Raw genomic sequence first — 22,854 nt, 5'->3', positions numbered from 1 at the left:
TTTTTTACATGGATTTAAGTAGATTTACACGGTCCCGGAGAGAGCTGGCACCATGTTTAAAAAGATATCTTTCATGCACTTCAGATGCACATACAGATCCACACTAGAAGCTTGTAAGAGCTGGGTCTCTATTTATCATGACTTAAGTATGAAAGTGTTTATATGAGGCATTAGTAAGAGTATAGTCCATATACAATCTGCACATACTTTTTTTTCTTAGGTACAGTCACTATAGAAAACAGCTAAAAGTCATACAAAAACTTGACATTTTTCTGAAGCTTACAGTAAGTAGAACCACGCCATGTCCTGTCTTACATTATACACCTATACAACGGTCAATTTAATAGTTTTATTCTCCCCCCTTCAGTTGACCAAATGCTATACATGTCCCTAGAGGTAGCAGTGCCTTTTATTCACCAAGGAACAGTAGATTCCTATCATTCACATTGCGGCAATGCCTGCGTCAGGGGTGGGGTCGGTCGGCAAAGACATACTAACTCACTTAGTGCATAGAAAAGTCCAAACTGCTTTGTTTTTCTTCAACTCTGCAATAGAACAGAAAACCCAGTAGAAAACCACCGCCACCGGCAGGGCATACACTTTGTGCAATAAACAACACAAATGCTTGCCCCTCCGGCCGCTGACTAGACAACAGTTTTGCCGCCTACTACTAACATGCAGCAGTGGTCAGCAAACAGCAGATGTCCATGACAGTAGATGTACTCACTCCAGACTCTGACCCTGATATCCTTACCTTGCAGCCTTTTAAGTACCAGTGATTAACTCAGTGGACCCAGTTCAGCTCACTGGAACCCAAAAAGAAGACCAATACTGGAGTTTTATCTCACCCAGGCTAAGCATCTGGGTGAAATGTACACTCCCTAGAGTACTTTTCCTTGTGCATGTCTACATATCCTACTCCTTGTTCTGCAGACCGGAGGCCTGGGCAACTTTAGCCACCATGAACTGCACCCTAGATAATGTGTCAGCATTATCTTGAGACTTGTCTATAGTCAAGGCAAAATTAAAGTTCTGTAGTGCCTTTTTTTCTTTGTTTTGCTTCATCCAGGTAAAGGCGGCACCGTCAGAAATCAACCTAAATTTTCTACCCAGGAGATAGTATTTTAATGCTTCCAATCTTAATTGCTAAACACTCCCGGTACACAATGGCGTAATTTTTCTCAGCGGGGACAGCTTCTTACTTATATTATTGGATGTTCTTCACCATTCATCGATTGATGTAATACTGCACCCAAACCCGTGTGAGACGCCTCTGTCTGCACTATAAACTCTTTGGTGAAATCAGGGGTCATTAGTACTGGCTGTTGGCACAAAGTAGACTTCAGGTTGTGAAAGGCCTTCTCTGTCTCTGGAGTCCACATCACCATCACTGACTTCTGACCTTTAGTTAAGTTAATCAATGGTGCAGCTATGGAGGCAAAGTTTGTCACAATTCTGCAATAATACCCTGTGATGCCCAGAAAAGCTCTGACCTGCTTCTTAGTCACAGATCTAGGTCAACTCTGTATGGCGTCCTCCTTATTGCCCCGTGGTTTGATTACACCTCTGCCAATGATGTAGCCAAGGTATTTGCCTTCCTCCAAGACTAGAGCGCACTTTTCCGGGTTTATGGTCAGGAACACATCCATTATTGCATCCAAGGCAGCCTACACTTTGCAAAGGTGAGTTTCCCAATCTGAACTGTAAATGACCACATTGTCCAGATATGCCATGGAAAAGTAATGGTGTGGCTTCAAAATTCGGTCCATCAACCTCTGAAAAGTAGCAGGTGCCTCATGCAATCTGAATGGCATATTTTTCTATTGGAACTAACCATCTAGGGTGGCAAACACGGTTTTCTCTTTGGCTCTATCCAGCAAAGGTATTTGCCAGTACCCTTTTGTAAGATCAAGAGTGGTAATGTATCTGGCATTACCTAATCTCTCAATCAGCTCATTGTGTAAGCATCGAACTTAGAGATTTTATTTAGCTTTCTGAAGTCATTACAGAACCTCCAAGTGCCATTTGGTTTGGGAATCAAAATAATGGGGTTTGACCACCCATTTTTTGACTCCTCTATCACGCCTAGCTAAAGCATGCACTTCACCTCAGCAGAGATTGTTTCTCTATACACTTCTGGTACCCTCTACGTTTTGAGACCCGGCCGGTCAGAGAACTTCCTTTTATTTCTCTGCAGAAACCCTTTGGCTCTTGTTGTTGGCTCACTGCGAAGGAGTCACCTATTCTAACTGTGGGAATAAGTTGCTGCACATTTTCCTCCCTAACACCTGAGGCACCCAACAATTCCCTTTCCTTCCAGGGCTTACTTAAATTAACAAGGTAAATCTGGTAAGGCTTTCTTTTTCCTGGTTGGTGTACTTTATAATTTACATCTCCAACCTCCTCTACTATTTCATAGGGACCTTGCCACTTGGGAAGAAATTTGCTTTCCACCGTAGATATCAGGACTCTGTCCCCAATGTTGAAATTTCTAACCTTGGGAGACCGATTATACACTTGACTCTTGGCCTCTTGCGCCTTCTATAGGTTTTTCATGACAATAGGTATTATAGTAGCAATGTGGTGCTGCATCTGTGCCACATGCTCAATAACACTTTTGTAGGGAGTAGACTGTTTTCCATGTCTCTTTGGCTATGTTGAGCAGCCCCCTTGAGTAACTGACATAGACCAACTAAAAGGCAGAGAATTCTGTAGAAGCCTGTGGTACTTCTCTAATGGAGAACATCATGTACAGTAACAGACGGTCCCAATCTTAACCATCTTTGGCTACTACCCTCTTTAGCATTTGCTTTAGAGTCTTGTTAAATCTCTTCACTAACCCATCTGTCTGAAGATGGTATACAGGAGGTATGTAGATGTTTGATATGAAAGAGTTGCCATAGTTCTTTCATTAATTTTTTACATAAATGGGGTCCCTTTGTCAGTAAGAATTTCTTTAGGGATCCCTGCTCTGGAGAACATGTAAAACCATTATCATGCTATACTCTTGGTAGCAGTATTCCTTAAAGGGACAGCTTCAGGATACTGTGTAGCATAATCTAAGACCACCAGGATACACGGATGTCCTGTCGCCAACTTGACTGTGGGACCCACTAGATCCATCCTAAATCATTCAAATGGCACCTTGATAACTGGGAGAGGAACTAACAGGTTGTGGAAATTAGACACATGGGCGGTCATTTGACACGTTGGGCAAGGTTCACAGTGTTCTTTTATTTCTTTACATACCCCAGACCAATAGACCCTTATCAGGACTCGGTCCTGTGTTTTATCCATCCCCAAATACCCCCCCAAGTACATGATTATTCGCTATATCAAGGTCCTTACGTCTATATGACTTGGGTATGACCAGCAGTTCAGCCACTTCCCCATTACTTATAGTTACTTTATATAGAAGATCGTTGTTCATGGAAAAGTAGGGAAACCGATGGTCAGCACCTGGTTCGTGTAGTACACCATTTATGACCAAAACACTTTCTCATGCATTTGTAAGAGTAGGATCAATCAGCTTGGCAGTCCCAAAGTTTTCTTGCGAAATGTCTAGTTCAGACACATCCTGAGGTGGAGGAGGATCCTCATCATCTACTCCAGGCAAGAGCTGCAATGGAAAGCTAACCCATTTCTCCTCAATGTCCACAATTCTGCTGCTGTCAGGAGTAGACAAATTATTCGTAGGGATTACATCGCTCTATAGTTTTAGGCAATACTTTTCCCCAAAAGTCCCAAAATAGAGAAATTCATGCCCCAATATTACACTGTGCATTACATTTTTTTACCATGCCCACTTCGTAGGACACAGTTCCCACCCTTGTCTTTATGGTAGCCAGAGATTCAGGGTACACTTTGTATCACTATGTATACACGTTACACTGAGCTACCAGGCGAACATGAACTAATGTGATCAGACAACTAGAGTCCAGAAGAGCCTTCATGAAGAAATGGTTCACACTCAGTTCACACAGTTGTGGTTCAGTCTCTAGTTCCAGTGAAGTGGTAAATGCAGTCTCTGCAAACAAGGAGCGACGCCTAGCCCTATCACACTCCATGGGCTCGTTAGCACCTCCAACACCGCAACATCCCTGGTCTCTTTGGCCGAGAGTCCTTTCTAGGGCTGAATGAGCCTCTAGGCTCATTAGTCCTTAACCCATGTGGTATCACTTTAGGGGCCCTTAGCTCTTTCTTCACAGGCCTCAACCCTCTCCCAGCAAATGGAAGTCTTTTACCAGTAGTAGGCCATACGGCTTAAAGGGGTTATCCACTTCTAGCTATTGATGACCTACCTCAAGATAGAAGTGGGATAATCTCTTTATGAATGCTACTAAATTATTCTAATAGTTCAGTCCCAGTTATTAGAATATAACCAAGCTCTCACAAAACATGCAACTACAGTTGTTGATCTGCATGGCTATTGACCCAACTTTCATTTCACCAACTCTTTTTCCTCATAGTTGTTACACCCTGCAAGCATTCGAGGAGCACAATAGAGAGGAAGTGCCTTTGGCTGTTTCCATATCTTTACTACAGTATAAAGTAGGTTGCCCAAGTGAATGAAACCATCTCTTTTCTGTAGAGGGGTTACCCCTAGTTTTATATTGCTGAGGATCCTACTGGTTCATCACCATGGCCAAATTTATGTACCAGATTTTATTAATATGCTGTAAATGGTTGTGGTGCGAATACTGCTTAAGTCTAAATTACAACTGCAGTTAGTATTTCCAGAGCAGTCAAATCACTCAATGCGAAACTCTTAGCCTACTTATTGGCTGACTTTCAAAAGTTAGAATGTAATTTGCTCTACTGCTTCTAGTAGAGGTCTACCACTTGGCCCAGTCATATGTGTGTGGCCTAAGAGGTGGAGTATTGACAGTCGCCACAAAGAGGTGGTCCAAAATTTGAACAAGGGATCTGCCTTGTTTCTAGAAACAGCGCCACATCTGTCCATGGCATTGTTTGGTACTGCCGTTCATCAGACTGAAAAAAAGTGCACAAGAAACCGCTAACGCATAGGCAGAGTTAATCATTCCTGAGGACATGAGATCTGATGCAAAAGAATCCACAAAACTTTGGTCCAGCTCTGATACATGTGCAGAAAAATGTTTAGGCTCCAACTCTAGGATTTTGGTAAAAACAACAAGGTTATTTCTAGAGGTTCAGCGCTGTTCCTGCAGTCCTCAGCCACTTGTACAACATCACTTTGTGGTTTACGGGATTCATAAATCCCACCTCCAGGAAGCGATGGCTGTGATTGGTTCATCCAGCGCTGCATTGATTGGCTGAGTAGCGGTTGAAGAACCAATCACAGCCATCGCTTCCTGGAGGTGGGATTTGTAAACCCCGTAACCAGAAAGTGATGTTGTACGAGCGGCAAAGGACTGCAGGAAGCGAATTGGAGCTGTGGAGAGCAGCAGGAGGAACCTGGACCGAGCCTTCCAAGTGAGTATAATAAGACATTGCCCATAAATAAGACCTAGCTCCTCTTCTGGGGCAAAAATTTATATAAGACAAGCTTATTTTCGGGGAAACATGATAGTTGATGCACCACTGGTCCTCATACTCTGTTTAGTACAGCAAATGCAGATATATGCTAACGTATGTACCCCGGTTCTATAACAGTTCTGCATCTCGACACCTTAATTAAAACAACTTATTTATGGAATTAATATGTACGCCGCTGCGGTGTTTGGACGGGAGCGTGCAGCAAGAACGTTGGGGAGTGGGGTGACGTCTGCGGCAGAACTAAAGCCGTGAACTTTTCCCTACTATACTTTAGAGCGGGCGGCCAAACAATATGTCAGAATGATCTGCTCGGTCAACGAGGAGGGATGCATCATCGTCAAACACTTTATATTTCATGCAGTCGGCTGTTCAGTTAAAATCACATGTAAAAAGGAGGCGGGCCTAAGGGCCGTTAAAAGCTTTTATGATATTTGCCATTTTATTTGGCATTAAAAATGCATTACCTATTAGCCTAAAAAAAAAAGGAAAAAGTTAGATTAGGAATCAAATGAGACAATTGCACATAAGAGACAGTTTGAGAAGCTTTGTTCCAAGCAGATTAATTAACCCCTTTAGCAGAGAAAGCCCTACAACAGAATTAACCCCTTCGGCGTCGCTCCCCGGTTCCAAGCCTCTGCAATAAAAGTGTTTTAGATCTCATTAAAGTCGCGGTTAAACGTGTTACTTTTTATATCCCCCCGTATTTATTGCGTACAGGCACACCATGGGGTTAGTAATTACAGAGGAAATATACTTACAGAAACGATAGGTTTAATTATTTTTTTAAAACTTAATGTTTCCTGTCTATATTTTTTCATATGCAGATTTTGCAATTTCGGAGCGTTTATCACCAAAATCACAGAATTAAAAAGCTGCTATATTTTATGACTGCGGCACGTTAAACGCGCGGGAGAGAATTGTAGGTTTCATATAACTGTACATATTGGGCTGCATTTATATAGGCCAAGTCTTCATATGCAATGTTTTTATTCCCCTCTGTGTTTTTTTTTTTAAGAGCTTAGATTTCTGCCGAAACTCTCAGGTTTGTAGGATGGCCCTTTTACCTTTGATTAATATGATAAACAATTTGATAACTAGCAAAAGTGCACTTTATTCACCTAAGATGATGTTTTTGTGCCGAAAAGGCCCTGTAAAGTTCTTGCCACTAGGGGTCTCACTTCCTTCTAACTTGCTGTCCACTGGCTGTTGTCATGTGAAGGCCCTCCATAGTAACAGAGATGAGCTGAAACATCAGAAGTGTGTGTGTGTGTGTGTGGGGGGGGGGGGGGGGGGGGGGTTCAGGTTGTCCATAGACGCCTAAATAAAATAGGGAGGAGGAGGAGGAATCTGCTCCTTAGGAAGCAGAAAGGCTCACATAGATGCAGCTACAACCAAAAGTAAGTGTTTGCTGTTTCACAGCTACTGGAATCACATCTACACTGCTCAGTACTGCTGTATAATGTCCTCCATGCTGCTGTTATTTATGAGGGTGTGCCACAGAGAGATAGAGCAGATCACTGATGGAAGCGCTCATAGTATAGAATGTTTAAAGGGTTGTCCAGGGTTAAAAAAAAACAGCATATCTGCTTTCTTCCAAACACACCGCCACCATTGTCCATAGGGATGTGTGTAGTATTGCAGATCAAATCCATTAAAGTGAATGGGAGCTGAGCTGCAATACCAGACAAAACCGAAGGGTAGCTCTGTGTTTGGAAGAAAGCAGCCATGTTTTTCGAATCCTAGACAAGCTCTAGACAAGAAAAAATATCCTAGACAAGAAAAAATATTTTACCACTAAAAATGGGCCCCACACTCACCAGTGGCAACGTGGCACCCTAGGTGATAGCCTACAATTGCTACAATGCGGTATATTCAGTTTAGACTCCAAACCAGCAGGGGCAGCAGTGAGATCCTGGGTGCTAACTGTAAACCAGCAGAACTTCAAAGTCTTGCAAAGTAGAAGTTAGAAAATAGGGTCTGCTTTTTTTTTTACCCTAGAAACAGTGCCATTCTTGTCTATAGGTGGTGACTGGTATTGCAACTCGTCCCCATACAAGGATGCTGAGAAATGGCCCCACAAATTAAGGATTACCTAAAAGATTTTACTATCTACAAATATTGATAGCTTTTGAAGGAAACCATTATTTCCGCGCTCCGTCTGCTGGACTTTTCATGAATCATCTTCTGTCTGTTGTTGAAAGCGACAAGCAGGACAAATGACAATTATGGAATCCTCGGCGGTGGAGAGGTTAAACCGTCTTATCATCTTCACCCTACTAAAAGACAACGTACATCGAAGTAAATAATGAAACAAAGTAGATCCTGCCGTATTCCCAGGTAATAGTAGCCTGCGCCCATTTGTTTTGGTTTATGTGACGGTGGTGAAATGAATGGATTAGACTGGAGCATTGGCATGCCTCATTGCGGCCGTTTGCGAGCATCTGTCATCTTCTCGGCCATTCATTCCGGATGATGCCACAGGAAGGCAAAAAAACTGACACCTTTCAATTTAGAGAATATCTTGGCGGGTAGATGGAGAAAGAGCGAGAGGCAAGGAGAGAATGGAAGAACGCGCTTTTATGACTTAATATAAAATACATCCAGTGTAACATCATAAACTGCGAGTGCCACACAGGAGTACAGCTGTCTGCAAACCGGAGAGGATGGAACCAATTTGTATCTTCTGTGACTGAGCCACCAGGACTCTGACACTTCAGTGCCGACATATCTAACCCCTTCAATGTCTGCATAGATGATACATATGTAGACTACAACAGTGGGCAATGGAGAACAAGACTCAAAATAATCTCTAAAGACTATTTAAAAGGGGTTGTAGCACAATACAAAGTCTTTTGGGTGGGGATCTCACCTCTGATATACCCATTGTGTCCTCCTCTCCTTCTCATTGCAGCCTCACTGCACCACCAACAGCAAGGAGTAGATTTAATAAAGCCATGGTCAGGCATGCTTTGTGCCTCTCCATTCAATTCCAGTGGGACTGCCATTGATAGCGGAGCACTTGTACTCTGCCATTTCCATCAGCCCTATTGAATGGAGCAGTGCCGTGCATGCATGACCGCTACTCCATTGAATCTAACACCACTGAGGGTGAGTGCAGCGAGCAGTGATGATAAGATGAGAGAACAGCACCCCCCATCCTGTTCTTGAGATCGGTGAGACCCCGACCGATCAGACTTTTACCACCTATCTTGTGGATAGGTGATAAAGTCTATTGTGGTCCAACCCCTTTATTCATTATGTAGCTATCCCCCCAATATATATAGGTGGCCCAGTGTTACGTTGGCAAGTTATTTCTTTCTTTCTGAAACTCCTGGTCTCTTTCTCCTCAGATGGTTATGTGATCTCAATTCTCCCCAGCTCAGATTTACTTGGGGTTATGCTATCTGAAACTAATCAATTTCTCAGCCTGCGCAATGCTGTTACATGGATCCTGCCACAGAAACTGCCAAGAGGAGGATGCATACACTCCTATCGCAGTTACTGATGATGATCACACTGCTCCTGTCACACAGCTATAAAAGAGGAGATCACAGCTTATCCTTCTGACTGTATACTTATATACTTATTGCTTATTATGTATATTATATACCTTTTTATAGGTGAATATAAAAAGGTAATGATAAATAAACCCCCCCCCCCCCCCAGCAATGGACAGGGATGGAAAAATAGGTTTTCCCTGGAGTGTCCCTTTAACAAAAACAGACAGAGTCGATCTAAAAAGGAAAAAGTCACAAATAAAGTGTACAACAGGGACGGTATTTAGCCAAGAAGTCTACTTATCTGTTCGCCTCTGCGCTTGAGGCTCCATCTGAAACCTCTGATGTACACCCGGCATAAAATTTTAGCCTAAATAGCAGGGGGAAATGCTGGGCAGCATGCCGGAAGCTGGATGGACTCTATTATATTCAATGGCATCTGTACCCGGCCCATACAGTATGCAGCACTTACAATTTTTTTAGGGTTGAACAGTGGAAATATCTACACAGATGTGAAACGGGCCATAGAGGGGTAGTACAGCATTAGAAAGACATGGCTGCTTTCTTCCAAAAAAAACACCATTGCTGTCCATGGGTTGCGTCTGGTACTGCAACTCAAGCTCCACTAAAGTGAATCTAGTTGAGCTGCAATACCAAACACATCCTATGATGCTGTTTTTTTGCAAGAAAGCAACCATATTCTTCTAATCTTGTGCAAGGCTTTCAAGAGGTTATTCCATCTGTAGCACCAGTTCTCAAAATGAACCTCCCCAACTATCAGCCATTTCCACATATGGAAGTTCCATGCAGAAGATGCAGGAATGCAAATAGTAGGGCATAAATGCCTCTACAGCACTACCTATTGGAAGTCACCCTTCTGCAGACAGCTATTTCAGCATTCTTGCCCCTCATAAGCGCAGAGCAGGATACTGGTTGGTTGGTTGAAAGATTTTTGATGTGGGTTGGTTTGAAGTGATACTATTTCTCCTTGTGGAGGGTACCAACATGGCATAGGTAGATTTATAGGCCCTGGAGTGCTTCCTGGGAAATATGGTATGCAAATGGAAAATGGAAAAATGCCCCGAAACTGTAACTGATTGGAAGGTAGCTTCCGTATAAATCAATGCCCTTTGGTTTGGATCAAATACCAAGCCTTGCAAAAACAAGGATTTGATCCAAACCAAAATCTTCTGCATAAGGAAAAGAAAGGCTGGATATTGCGTTATAGGAAAGATAATATCCAATATGTAGCAACGCAGAGGCATTTTTTTCATCTTCCATTTGTATATATTATTTCCAGGGGGCAGTGCATAGCTTATTAGCCTCCCTATGCCATCTTGGTGCTCTCCACAAGAATAAATGGCATCGCTCTGAAAGATACACAAGAAATGTACCATTATGATCTTATAAGACAGTCAACTCAACTCCACCGTAATCAGCTTATAGAAGGGGGAGACCCTAGAGGACATCCTACCTTGAGAACACCCATATTCCCTGATAGGGCATATGGAAAATTGTTGTCTTGATGAGGTTTTCTCATGCAGCTTGACTTTTTTCCGTAATTCCCATAGATAGTAATGGAGAGAGCAGCACAAATTTTCAACCCAATTCTTCTTCTCCTGTTTTTGGCCACTGATAGTCATTTTGAATACCAAAATAGGGCTCAAGTCACCACTATTCTCCTTCACATACGCCATAATGGTCTATGGTCACAGTTCCCCTTTAAAGCCAGTTGTCCCCTAAATTTCTGGATGAAAGCAACCACGTTTTTCTAATCCTGTACAACCCCCTTTAAGGTTTTACATTATAATGTATTACACATTATCCAAGGATGCCTGACTAATAGGATTATACAGAAAATCCTGACATTATCTGTTCTACTGATCCCAGACATAAGGGAGCTTGAAATGTTAACCTTCTCTAAAGATATTTTACTTTACTTCTACCAAATTCGATTGTTGGGGGGAGGCGCCTTATTTACATGCTTTAATCATTACTATAAGTAATTATTTGCAGCCTGTGGTCTCCAGTCTGTAATCACTAATAGGTACAGAGGAATAGTTATTATGATCCGTACTGACTCCATCCACTGTCAGTCCGAAATTTCATATACATTACATCATTACAGAGCTGGAATAATCAGGAATAATTTGGCAATAAAACAAATGAACCGTGCATGAATTACTCAGAGCCTCTATATTCGGAGGTGGCTGGGAGCCCTGAGGTTAAGTTGCAATGATCATTGGGGGGGTGCCTTAGCAAGAAAACAGACCTATTAAGGAGGGTTTTTTTTGGCGTGAAGTGTAAATCTGTAGGGTTTCAAATTAATTTACGATGGGTCTAAAATAATCGTCGCTTGATTTAAAGAAAAAATAATAATTTCTGTTGAGTTCCACTATACAAATCTAGCAAAGTGCTGGATCTTAGTTGTAGGAGCACTCCAGACAAAAATGGACACACGGAGGAGAAGTGATGTAGTGACTTCAGACAGTTTTCTGGCATTAAAAAAGTCATACATTATTGTGCGAGGTATACTTCCTCAAAATGTTGTAACTTTTTGACTTTTTTTTACACCCCAATTAGCATTTTTTTTTAAAGTCCATGGGGTTTTGCAAAAGGAGGCATGGCCTCCAAAGCATGAAGGATTTACTGTAATATATGCCAAAAGAATAAGTCACCTTACAGCTACCATAGATTTCACATTTTAGTGCACAGACTGGCCAAAAATGGGCCAAATTTAGTAACTAATGAGAGCATCTCCATAACTCTGGTGCACTTCACTGCAACACACACTGGCTGGCATATCAAATGTCATCGGAGGTAGATTTTCCCCACTGTGGTGTGTGTAGCGCAGGGCATAAGACAACGTACATGACACAAGGATTAAGAGGATCTTCGCGTGTTGGATCCGGCAGCTGCCACAGATTTCAACCCCTCATTTGAAGGTGTGAAGGCCATAATGAAAACCCATAGCATAAATTGACATGCAGTGGACTTAAAGGGTACCTGTCAGAAGTTTGGATCAGTAGGGGACCTTTGTTTAGGGATCGCTGATCACTAGAACAAGAGGGCTGCGATGCCCACCTGAGCGCTCTGCCCATTTGGCTGTCTTTTTGACTCCTTCAGGCAGCTAAAGACCATCTTCAGCTGCCGAGAATAGCCAGAAAGCAGCGAAGACAGTCTATAAGCCTCTATGTGAGGGTATATGTATATATTGCCAAATGTTTTTTTATGCTTTATACCTATATGCAAGTTCTATTCAATTCCAAATGAGAAAAAACTTAATCTGTCGCCTTACATCAGATATTCCAAAGGCCTTGCGAGACAAAGACAAAATGTATCTTTCAACACAGCAAAAAAGAATCGGACAAGGCCGCGTGTACTTGGCTGTTTTTCCAGAGGCGCCGTAGCAAGATAGCAAGATAACGACCGTTCAACTATGCATCTGAACTTTCACTGTCTCAGGCCGGAAATCCGGACTTCCCATATATGGTTATGAGCCCATCACCCATTCCTGGTGATGAGACAAAGGGTATAAGATCTCATGTAATCGGTAATAAAAGGCAGAAGCGCTGTCATGTCCCCGTGTGAGAAACTATACCAGACCTCCGTGTGGTGTCTCTTCTTACCGCCGGCAGCGGGGCAAGTGGGGTGGGCCTGATTGGTGCTGTACTTAGAATTTTACCCTGACAATTTGGTGCCCACATAAGGCCGTTTTCAGCTGCCAGGAGGAGCCGAAAAGCAGTGAATATAGCCAAAGGGGCAGAGCACTCAGTTGAGCGTTGCAACCCTCTTGTTCTAGCGATCAGCAGGCGTCTCAGCTGTCGGACTCCCAGTGATCTAAACTTTTGACATGTCTCTCTGACAAATCAAAAGTTTCACAAAAGTGCAGTTATTTTTTTAAAATCAGATTTTCTGCAGTTACTGAACTTTCACTGCGGAAATTGTAGCATTTTCACGATATGCGTATGCTTTTTAGAAATAAGATTTCATACTCTACTGACTAGATACTTTTGATAATACCCATCACGCTTTTCATATTCTAGACCCCTAAAGACTTAACCCCGACATTGCCCCTTATTTTCTTATACTAATGCATTGACGTATTCCATAAAATATGGCCTATTAATTGTATTTCCTCTTTCCAGGAAGATGGAGCTTTGTGTAGACAGTCTTTCCACATGTTTGTAACATGCTGACTTCAACATAAGTGCTTGCATAAATCATATTATTTAAGCCAATACAAACCTAATTAGTGCCGTGTAAATGGTTGTCACCATAGCCATGTTTTCACAACACACACAGCGCTAGGGAACGGCATTGCCACCACAAATTGTGTCATATCCCGGCTACAATGTGTCTGATAATTCTTGACATGATGCCTGACAGATCAACATTTCAGAAGGTAATTAACTTTAAAAACTTTCAATTAACAAGACAGCTGTTGGGAAAAGCTCAGCATCGGAATATATGCAAAAAAACTCTGTGTGCGCAATCTCTCGCTCGCAGGCTTCTTCTTGCAATGTTGTATTTTAGAATTATCAAAATGATCGGATTCTAAAAATATTTTGAATAGTTTGATTACTTACAAAGTGCAAATTGGTTTCCAATTACAGATAAAATTAATTTAAAGTGAAATTAAAAGAACCCTCTGGAGCAGGGACAAACTTTGTCCCAGGACCAAAGGAGGGCGGTTATATTACCTGGTGCCCTCCATTATTCCCATACAGCCACCTATCTACCACATCCCGAGACTCTGAACAGAGATACAAGATCTCGACGAACACTTCTGTTGCTAATCATCATAGACTGTGCATCGGTAGTCAGCCATTGCATGCTGCTTTCTGATTGGCTAGGGCTGCGTACGTGAATAGCACTGGCCAATCAGAGCAGTGTGTATTGTCTAAGTTTGCTATTTAAGAAGCGGTGTGGCAATCTTAGATCAGCGGAGTGACACAAAAGGAAAAGGCAAATCGGCATGCAACCTCTCCCCCACCCCCCACTCCATCCCTCCAATGGTAATGTACAGAGCAAGAGTGTCCCTAAGAAGGAGCTGGTCTTACAGAGCAACGCTCCCCATCATGATATGATGCCCATATATCCTAATAGGGCATATACATGTGGGTTGTCTCATGCAGACCGCACCATTTCATTGTCTCGTCTTCACCGATAAAGCTTATTTACTCGATTATGAAAATGATGCAATTTGTGCATATACTTTGTGTATCTCTACTTGCAGTTATTGAATGGAACCGTCATGCTTTCCTTTGGGGGTGGCCAGAGATGAGGCCGACTGCGAGTAGCCAATAGAGTGAGAGTTGTCACAGTGTGTCGCTCCCCAAGCCAGTCTGTCATGCAGTATATAAGTATATATGAGTTGAAAGGGGGCGGCACTGCAGCTATTCTCTGCCCCCTGGTGTACAGATGGGGCGGTGCAGTGCACTGCAGTAAGATGCGCCAAATTTAATAAGAGGTGCAAAACTGTAGGCACTTTTTACCAGCCTGTGCACTAGAAAGGCAACATTGTATAGATTCATGCCAGTTTCTGATGTAAATTGTAACACATTTACCATTCTGAGGAGACCACGCCCCTCTCAATCAGCCCCACCCACTTTCTAAAAAAGTGGTATGCAAAAAGGGGAAAAGTTGCCATTGTTGTGCAAAATTGATAGGCGCCGCAATTAATATATTTTTCCTCTGGTGCAGATGTCTAAATATATTCCCTGCTAGATTCGCCATATTGGAAAACTGCACAGATTTCCATCAAGCAATGGACAGAATGTTCTCACTGGAACCAGAAAAGTCCGTGCCCATCTAGGCTGATATATAGCAGTCTATATGTAGTTTTGTATCTCGGACCTCCTCCAGGATCAGCACTCAATCTCAAGTTCAACGCGGTCTTTACAACAAAGTTAAAGCGCCCGGTTTACTTCCTTTTTAGCTTAATCCTGGAGTCCAAAACATGATTATGAATGAGCATTTTCAGTCGCCTGATTATATTGTTTTGTCAGAGAAAGCTTCATCATTATAGATGTAACTAACCCGACGCCGCATTCATCAACATAAATCACCACCTCGTTCGCAAACGTGACATATTGTTTTACACAACGTGTTTAACGAGAGGAGAAATTTTGCGAGCATTGCATATCTTCCTGCAGCCCAAGAAAACCTTTCATGTCAGGAAACACATCATGTATATACGGTACGCACAACCCTATGACGGCCACGCCAGGAAATAACTGGAAGGTCATCTTTTACTGATGCCTCTAAAACCCTCGAAAGGCAATGTCCGCCATGATATCTAATGTTAATCTGGTATTCTGGGCTGATTTACTTTGGGTTTTTTTGTATATGGTTCAAAATCTCTTGCATAGAGCTCAACCCCTTTGAGAATGCAGGAGTGGGGCCGATCAGCTATCCTATATAACCGGTTGGTCCATGCCAGGATAGCCATTACAAACTATGACACTGGCTGCATTATCAGATCATGTGTAACCAACAAGGGCTGGCATATTCCCTTCCTAAGAATCACGTTGGTTGAGCCCAATAGAAACGCCTGACATTTTAATAAGGTATGCCTTGATGTCTTTAGCATTTTACTGGACCTTGAGGCTTATTCAAGAAAATCTCCTGTGCCTTATTAAAAATCAGTGCAAAGTATCATTTGCTTTTCCTCATTTAAGAAACCAAAGTTGCTTTTGTAATTAGCATTGTGCCCCATGTTCTAAATAGGGCTGGCAGGTGAAATTGTTGTGGATCAGAGTCACTCGGGGGAGTGTTTCGTAAGACGTTCCTCATCTGTATTCATGTCACTATTATAGACATTTGCTTATGTTCTAGGCCTTATGTGATTATTAAGGGTACGGTATAGATACTCCAGATTAAGCACTCTATTCCAGGATCTCCCTTCCATAAAAGGGGGTACAGTCACAATATTTTAGAGAGTAGATCTCCTTACATTTATTTCATCAGACAGATGCCCAAGTAACACTCAACTAATGGGTGTCATGGTGCCCATGAAATGAACCTCCACATGGCGTACCATTCAATTGGCTGGAAACTAGTTGGTTTCATATGCCCCTCTTCCATCTGTAAGCTTTCTCAGCCAATCCACAGAACTAAAGGGCCTTTTACACCGCCTGATGATTGGACAATGGTGTTAGTTGGCCAGTCATCAGGCCACGTGAAGCTTTAGGGGATTTGTTGCCAACAGTGATGAAACTATATGTGAGGGAAGGATCATACGTATGATCATGCGTCGGTCTATAGCAAATCGGTCTATATAACAAACAGGTGATGGACAGGAGCGAGTCGATCATAGGTTCAAGGGAAGTTCCAGCTCGAGGGAAGTTCCAGCACTTGTCCAGCGGAGATTAAAAATACTTTTTTATTGGTGCACGTTTAAAAAGAAAAGGACAAAGAAAAACAAAAAGTAAAATGTGGCAAAGCGCTGCCAATTAATTGGCGGCGCTTCGCCGCGTTCATGCATGAGGGAGGCCTAAAACCCATAATATATCTATTTTTCCAGCAGCGGAGATATATGAGGGCTTGTTTTTTGCAGGAAGAGTTGCAGTTTCTTATTGGTACATGAGGCTTTTGGATGCTTTTTATTGTGTTTTTGGTAGGCAAACAAAAGAAAAATAGGAATTATGGCATTACTTTTTAAATTTATATTTATGGCGTTCACTTTGTGTGATAAATGAAATATTTTCATTGCTTGGGTCGTTACAAACGCATTAAGTGTCAGAATCTGAGTTTTATCAGCTGTTGGCAGTTAGAGCAGGAGCCTGGCTGTCAGGCTACTGCCTTAAAAAGATGTATGTGCAGGTTTAAAGCCCATTAGTGAGGTCAGAATAAAGGCATACTGGCCGTCACTAAGGGGTTAAACAAACTTTGTTAATAGTCAGTTTCTCTCCTTGTAACTTCATGGCCAACGCTTTACCGTCAAGCCTACCAGAAAACACCCCCCCCCCCTCCCTTTACATATGGCTCAGATCGAACCATGTAAAAGGACCCTTAGGGAGGGTCACATGACATACCTGCAGTATGACACAACCTGACACAAGAGGTTCTTCCTTAAAGGTGTCAGGAGAAGGGATCACTTTTTTAGCCCCCAAAACAATATTTTGGGGAGCCATTTAAGTTGGGAAGTTGTGCCATCTGGACCAGCATTGAAAGGGTATTGTACAGGCGCCCTAATCTAAGGGCATCTTCACATCATCAGCAGAGGCTCCATTCAAAGTCTCTGTTGTATGCATGCAGCGCTATTGCATCCTTTAAATTGCCAGATGGCCGAATGGAGATCAAACAGACCCCATTATAGTCAATGGGATCCATTTAGCGCTGTTCAACTCCGTCATAACATGTATCGGTTCATCCAGTGGTTTCTGTTTTCTTGTTCCCGTAAGGGAGCAAACAAAACACCAATGTGATCAAAGCCTACAGGGAGGCGTTCTTCCTGAATGTTCCTCTTAAAGATTCTACATTACAAGCATTATTTTGTATTCTAACAGCAACTTGATCCTTGAAAAAAAATGTTGTTTCTGTTGTGGATTCTTTAGTTTTTTGATCCGTAACTAAATGGCATTTTGCAAATGTTTGGGACCTCATTCACACAGCAATGCTATGTATGTTAGCATAATGCATCTCTGTATGAAGACTCTATAATCTGCATGGGGGAGCCACAGACTGTGCTGCCATATGGTGCCAATCCCTGCAAGTAGACCTCTCCAATATGGCATGTAAAGAAATATATGGGCCCAAAGAATTATTTGGGTACCATATTACAGACCCACAACACATGGACCCGTAATGCACCCATCTGCACCGGACAAACGAAGATGGCCGCATCGCTCTTCTGCCTGCTGCATGCTGTGCATTGGTATGCATCAGTAGTCTAAGACACTACATGCTGCTCATGTGGGCATTACTGGCCAATCAAAGCAGTGTGTAGAGTCTTAGCCTAATGAGGCATACTAGTGCAGAGTGTGTATCAGGTAGTCAGAGAAGCCGTGTGGCCATCTTGGTTTATCCTTGAGCAGAGGTTCGCTTTAATGTAGCAAGAAGGAGTACCTTGTGGTCAGATTTATGTGGGGTTTGGTACACAGGTAATGGTGGCTATGGTTGAAGAAGATGACTGCAGAGGAAGTAGTAAGCTAGACTAAAGCTGTTAATACACATTCAATAACTGTCAGAAGAAAGATCAGCCATGTCTTTGCCCCGGCCACGCCAAACACATGAATGTTCGGCTTGGCCAAACGTTCATCTGTTTAGAGAGGTAAGCCACTGCCAGACAACTCTGGTGCCACCTTTTCTTCTGGGATTGGGAGTTAAGATTTACCATCCCCAATCCTTCTTTCCCTTGACATCATCTATCAGGAAAAAGTTGAGTTCCACCATACACATCAGAGAGTCATCCAGCCCACCATTATCAGCGGGTTCAGTTGACTAAAATCTAATGTCATCGGGACCCTAGACCCGGCCACCAAAGGACACAATGGCTGATACTGTCAAAGCTGATACTGGCATGGATATCACACAACTGAAAGAAGCAGTGCAAAACCGAAAAACATGGAGGGAGTTCGACTTTAGGGTCATCGATGGTCGTGAACGACTAAACGGCTGAAAAAAGAAAAGGAAGAATGCTTGAGCGCAATAATTTTTCAGGGAGGGAGTGGAAGGTCCAGGCTTTTATAGAAAGTCCTAGGGTGGGGCAAATCAGGAACACAAGGCAAGAAATGAGGACCTAGACCAGCATTTCCAAAACTCAAGTTTTCACAACCCCCTAACAGGTCATGTTATCAGGATTTCAATAGTATTGCACAGGTGATGTCATTATGGTCGGTGCCTGAGAAATTGCTACAGGAGTCCTCTCTATAGGATATCCTGAAAACATGACCTTTTGCGGGGTTGCGAGAACTGAAGTTTGGGAAACACTGGCTTAGACAATTGGTTTGGCCAAAGAGCAGTCCAAGGCAGGACCACTAGCACAATGTCTAGAGCTACCATCTGGGACATAGGAGACCTCTAAATTTTGATGGTGGGAAACCCTTTACGAGAGTACCGTAGTAGCTCATAGATTTGCAATTTGGCATTTGTTAGAACGCTATAACTGGCATGTACAATTGATATGTATGATGAGGTACTACAACTGCCTAGTGCCCCTTCTAAGCAAACAGGACTATCAAAACCAAGTGGCCATAAATGCCACCACCTTCTTAGCTCTTTTCTCTGCGTTTGCCTTATTCTAAACTCTAAAAGTGTGTTATTCTTGAATCTCTACATGCTGTACTTTATATCTCCTAATAGTAAATATATTTTGCCTCTTCCCACAGGTCAAAGGCCTTTTCAATGCAGATACTGCCCATACAGTGCCTCTCAAAAGGGAAACCTGAAGACCCATGTCTTATGTGTCCATCGAATGCCTTTCGACAACAGTCAGTACCCGGACCGAAGGTTCAAGCGCTCCAGGGTTGAACCTGCAGAGACTCCTGGAACTTCTGAAGAACTTGTACCTCCTAAACCAGGGAGTTCTGCCCAGCTTCCATCAGAAGGCAGTAAACCCCAGGAATGATCTGTGCTATCGAGTCAACCTGTATATTGCAATATGACTTTATATTGACTTAGTGGTCCATTTACCAATGTAAGATGGGAAACCTCAAAATATGTGCAAGAGACATTGAATGTCACAACCTACAAACCCGCCTGCCCCCCACCTCTTTAGAAATGGCTGCGGAACTGTTACCTGGCAACAAGAACTTCCAAACCATGTAATTTCGGATTATATAAATGTAACCAGAGGACCGCTATGGCATCATAAGACTTTTTGAGTAATGTTTGTCCATTGCAAAATGCTTTTATCAGAAAAATGATACCGTCTAAATGATTCAACGCTGCCTTGAAGAGAGGAGGGGGGGGGGGAGGGGCACTGTGTTTTCATAGTTGAAAACACCTTTATAATATGACACCAGCTTCTGTCATTATCCGAGCATAGTAATGAGATGAGTTGGTAGATTGCCACGGTGCCAGTCTGACTGGAGCTGTCATTACAGGGAAGAAATCAATTGAAGTGGTGTTACAACCGCACTGTAAGAGAAATCTAAGACAGCCCACAAGCCGGGGTCACAACTGACCTACAGCAGATCGGAAAGGGAAAAAAAAAACAATACTGTATTCCATTTTCTGTCTCTTCAGATTCAGCCAAGTAAATCATTCTGAAGCCTCTGTAATAAAGAACCACACACGGTAAAAACTAATGGCCTTTTTCAGGACTCGCATTAAAAAAAATTAGCATTATTTTTGTTTTTATATTTTTTAATCCTTATTTTATATTTTTAATAGAGCTTAATGAATGGAAATACTAGTTAAAGTAAGTTAAAAGAATTATATTTTTTGGAATCTTTATTTTATTTGATTTTTATTTTGTTTCTTTTCGTTAAAGTAAAAAAAAATTAAAAATCCCCAAAAGTAGGTGATTTTTCCGAAAAAAGAGAAGTGTGTGGCTTAAAAATATAATGCAAGCTATATAAAAAAAAAGGAAAAAAAAGTTTTATATGGCCTTTTCAGTCTCTAGTGGAGGTTGGGCATTGTTTTTGTTACAAGAAATTAAATATATTCTATATTTTTGCAAATTTTATTTTATTTCTTTTTTTTTCCCCCCATCGCAATTATTCGAGTTTCCAATTGTTGCATTTTAATTAAAAAGGATTCAGTCACAGCTCTTCAAATTTTAATTACGCTCTTTTGGTGAGACAAACAGAAAACTGGTGCTTTGTATTAAAAACGGTTAGAACTACTGTAGGAATGTCTTGAAAATAATAATAAAAAAAAAAAAAGATGACTCAGTAGAACAGAGTATCTCAAGAAGGCTGAGCGCGGGGTGTTGATCCCAACAGCCTTAAAAAACAAAAAAAAACAACTTTTAACTCTGCCTAAAGCAGTTTTGCAAAAGTACTGAACTGCAATCAATGTAAATAGAATTCTCTATGCTCTGCTCTGAGACTGGAAACATATCTCAGGAGATTGAAGAGTACAATTTACATATACTGCCTGAAAGAAAAGACACCCTAGTGAATTTTTTTCTTAATTTTTTTTTTTCTGGGGAGGTCATAATCTAATGGACTCGCTTCACGTAGAGCAAAGCTGCTTACTCTGTTCAATCTTTATTTTCTAGTCTAGTTCTCACTGCCTTACTTATATCAAGTCAAAAGAGAAAAAAAAATAAGCAAATAAATGCAACTGTTTCAGAGATCCACAAAAAAAAAAAAAAAGGATTAAAATAATGTTGAAATTTTTTGTTTTTATGTTTTTTTTTTGTTTTTTTAAATTTGACCGTAGTAAGCTTTAGAATATTAAGTGCACTACTGTGTTTGGTGACAATGTCAGTTGCTTGCTTTGTGTGTTTGCGCCGCTGCCTTTAATATCTTAGCAAAAAAAAGGAAAAAAAAGAAAAAATTGAAACATTAAACAAAAAAGGTAAAATGCAAAATACGAAAAAAAAACCCATTCCATTTCTTGCACTTTTTAACGACTTCAGTATTTTTGTGTCCTCTGAGAAGTTTCGGATCAGACAGGCAATAATTTTGTTTGTGACACTGGATACATCTGTTACTTGTGACGTGCGTGAGTGTTGAGTCCATCGTCCGGCGCTGCTGTCCCGTATAATCCCGCTATTCTTTCCTACCTTCCCGTTTAAAAGTGGCTTTTTCTTTTTTTTTTTAATCGTTTTTATTTTTTTTGCCTTTCTCGAGATCATTTGTAAATTGTAGTCCTGGCAAGTGAGAAGCGGCAGTGACACCTGGTCCGTTACTGAACATTATCACGCTCTTCATATAGCACCATGTCATGTTTTCCCCTCTGTAACGCCTGTTGTCTGTAGTTCTGGTCATAATAATATTGTCTACATTCCTACACAAAGAAATTAACGCTTTTCCATCTTGGAGAAAACCTGAGAATGATAGAGTAGAGGAATGTGTTGCTATGCTTGTAACAAGTAGAGGACTTTGTATTTAAACTTTATTCTTGGTCATTATTTATTAAAGAAGATACATCAGTTGACATAACTTTATTCAAAAAGTACAAAAAGTATTCGATTGTTTTTTTTTTTTTTCCAGCAATGACTGTTTTTTCTCCTATTAGAATAAAATGTCTTTGAAACAGTACAGTTTATTCTGTGTTTTACGCAATAAAACCTCTACCTCTGAAGTCAAAACAAACACAAGGTTTTATTACTTACCGGTGATTCCAAGCTGGGTTTTATTTTTTGCGGTTCTACCATTGAAACTTGTTAGGTTTCTGCAAATAAATGGAGAAAGGAATGGGTTACGAAAAGATTAAGTACCATATATACTCGAGTATAAGCCTAGTTTTTCAGCACATTTTTTTATGCTGAAAAAGGCCCCCTCGGCTTCGAGTCAGGTAAAAAAAAAAAAGAACAAAAAACCCGCAATACTCACCTCCCAGCCTGCGTCAGTGTCCCCAGCGCTGTCATCTCCCTGCTCAGCTTTGAATTCCCCCGCTGTCAGCGCTATGTAGGTAAGCACTGTGATTGGATCGAGCGCCAGCCAATCACAGCCGGCGCTCAATCATTCACAGCCATTCAGTGGATGACATCACTGAATAGCTGTGATTGGTTTATCGAGCGCCGGCTGTGACTGGCTGGTGCTCGATCCAATCACAGCAGGGGGAATTCAAAGCCGAGCAGGGAGAGGACAGCTGGGAGAATTCTCAAGCAGCTTGCCGCATTGCCGGGAAACACAGACGCCGGGCTGGGAGCTGAGTATTGCATTTTTCCTTTACCTAGTATATACTTGAGCATAGCTAGGCTTATATTCGAGTCGAT

General features: G+C 41.8%; 1 protein-coding gene across 3 annotated transcripts in view; it reads left to right on the top strand.

Annotated features, from left to right (window-relative positions):
* ZNF536 (zinc finger protein 536) overlaps positions 1-19,881 on the top strand; it is a 558,339-nt gene extending 538,458 nt beyond the window's left edge. For 2 of the 3 annotated variants that reach the window (XM_066584153.1, XM_066584152.1), the window contains one exon: positions 19,349-19,881. In XM_066584153.1, the coding sequence (XP_066440250.1) occupies positions 19,349-19,587 (239 nt within the window). In that variant the 3' untranslated portion in view covers positions 19,588-19,881. The remainder of the gene's footprint in view (positions 1-19,348) is intronic. The other variant, XM_066584155.1, reaches the window with a different exon arrangement.
* The last annotated feature ends 2,973 nt before the right edge of the window (positions 19,882-22,854 follow it).

Source organism: Eleutherodactylus coqui, chromosome 11 (genome assembly GCF_035609145.1).
Source record: "Eleutherodactylus coqui strain aEleCoq1 chromosome 11, aEleCoq1.hap1, whole genome shotgun sequence".
In the NCBI taxonomy this organism is placed as follows: domain Eukaryota; kingdom Metazoa; phylum Chordata; class Amphibia; order Anura; family Eleutherodactylidae; genus Eleutherodactylus; species Eleutherodactylus coqui.
The sequence above is the reverse complement of the archived record's forward strand: the minus strand, read 5'-3'. Positions and strand labels throughout refer to the sequence as shown.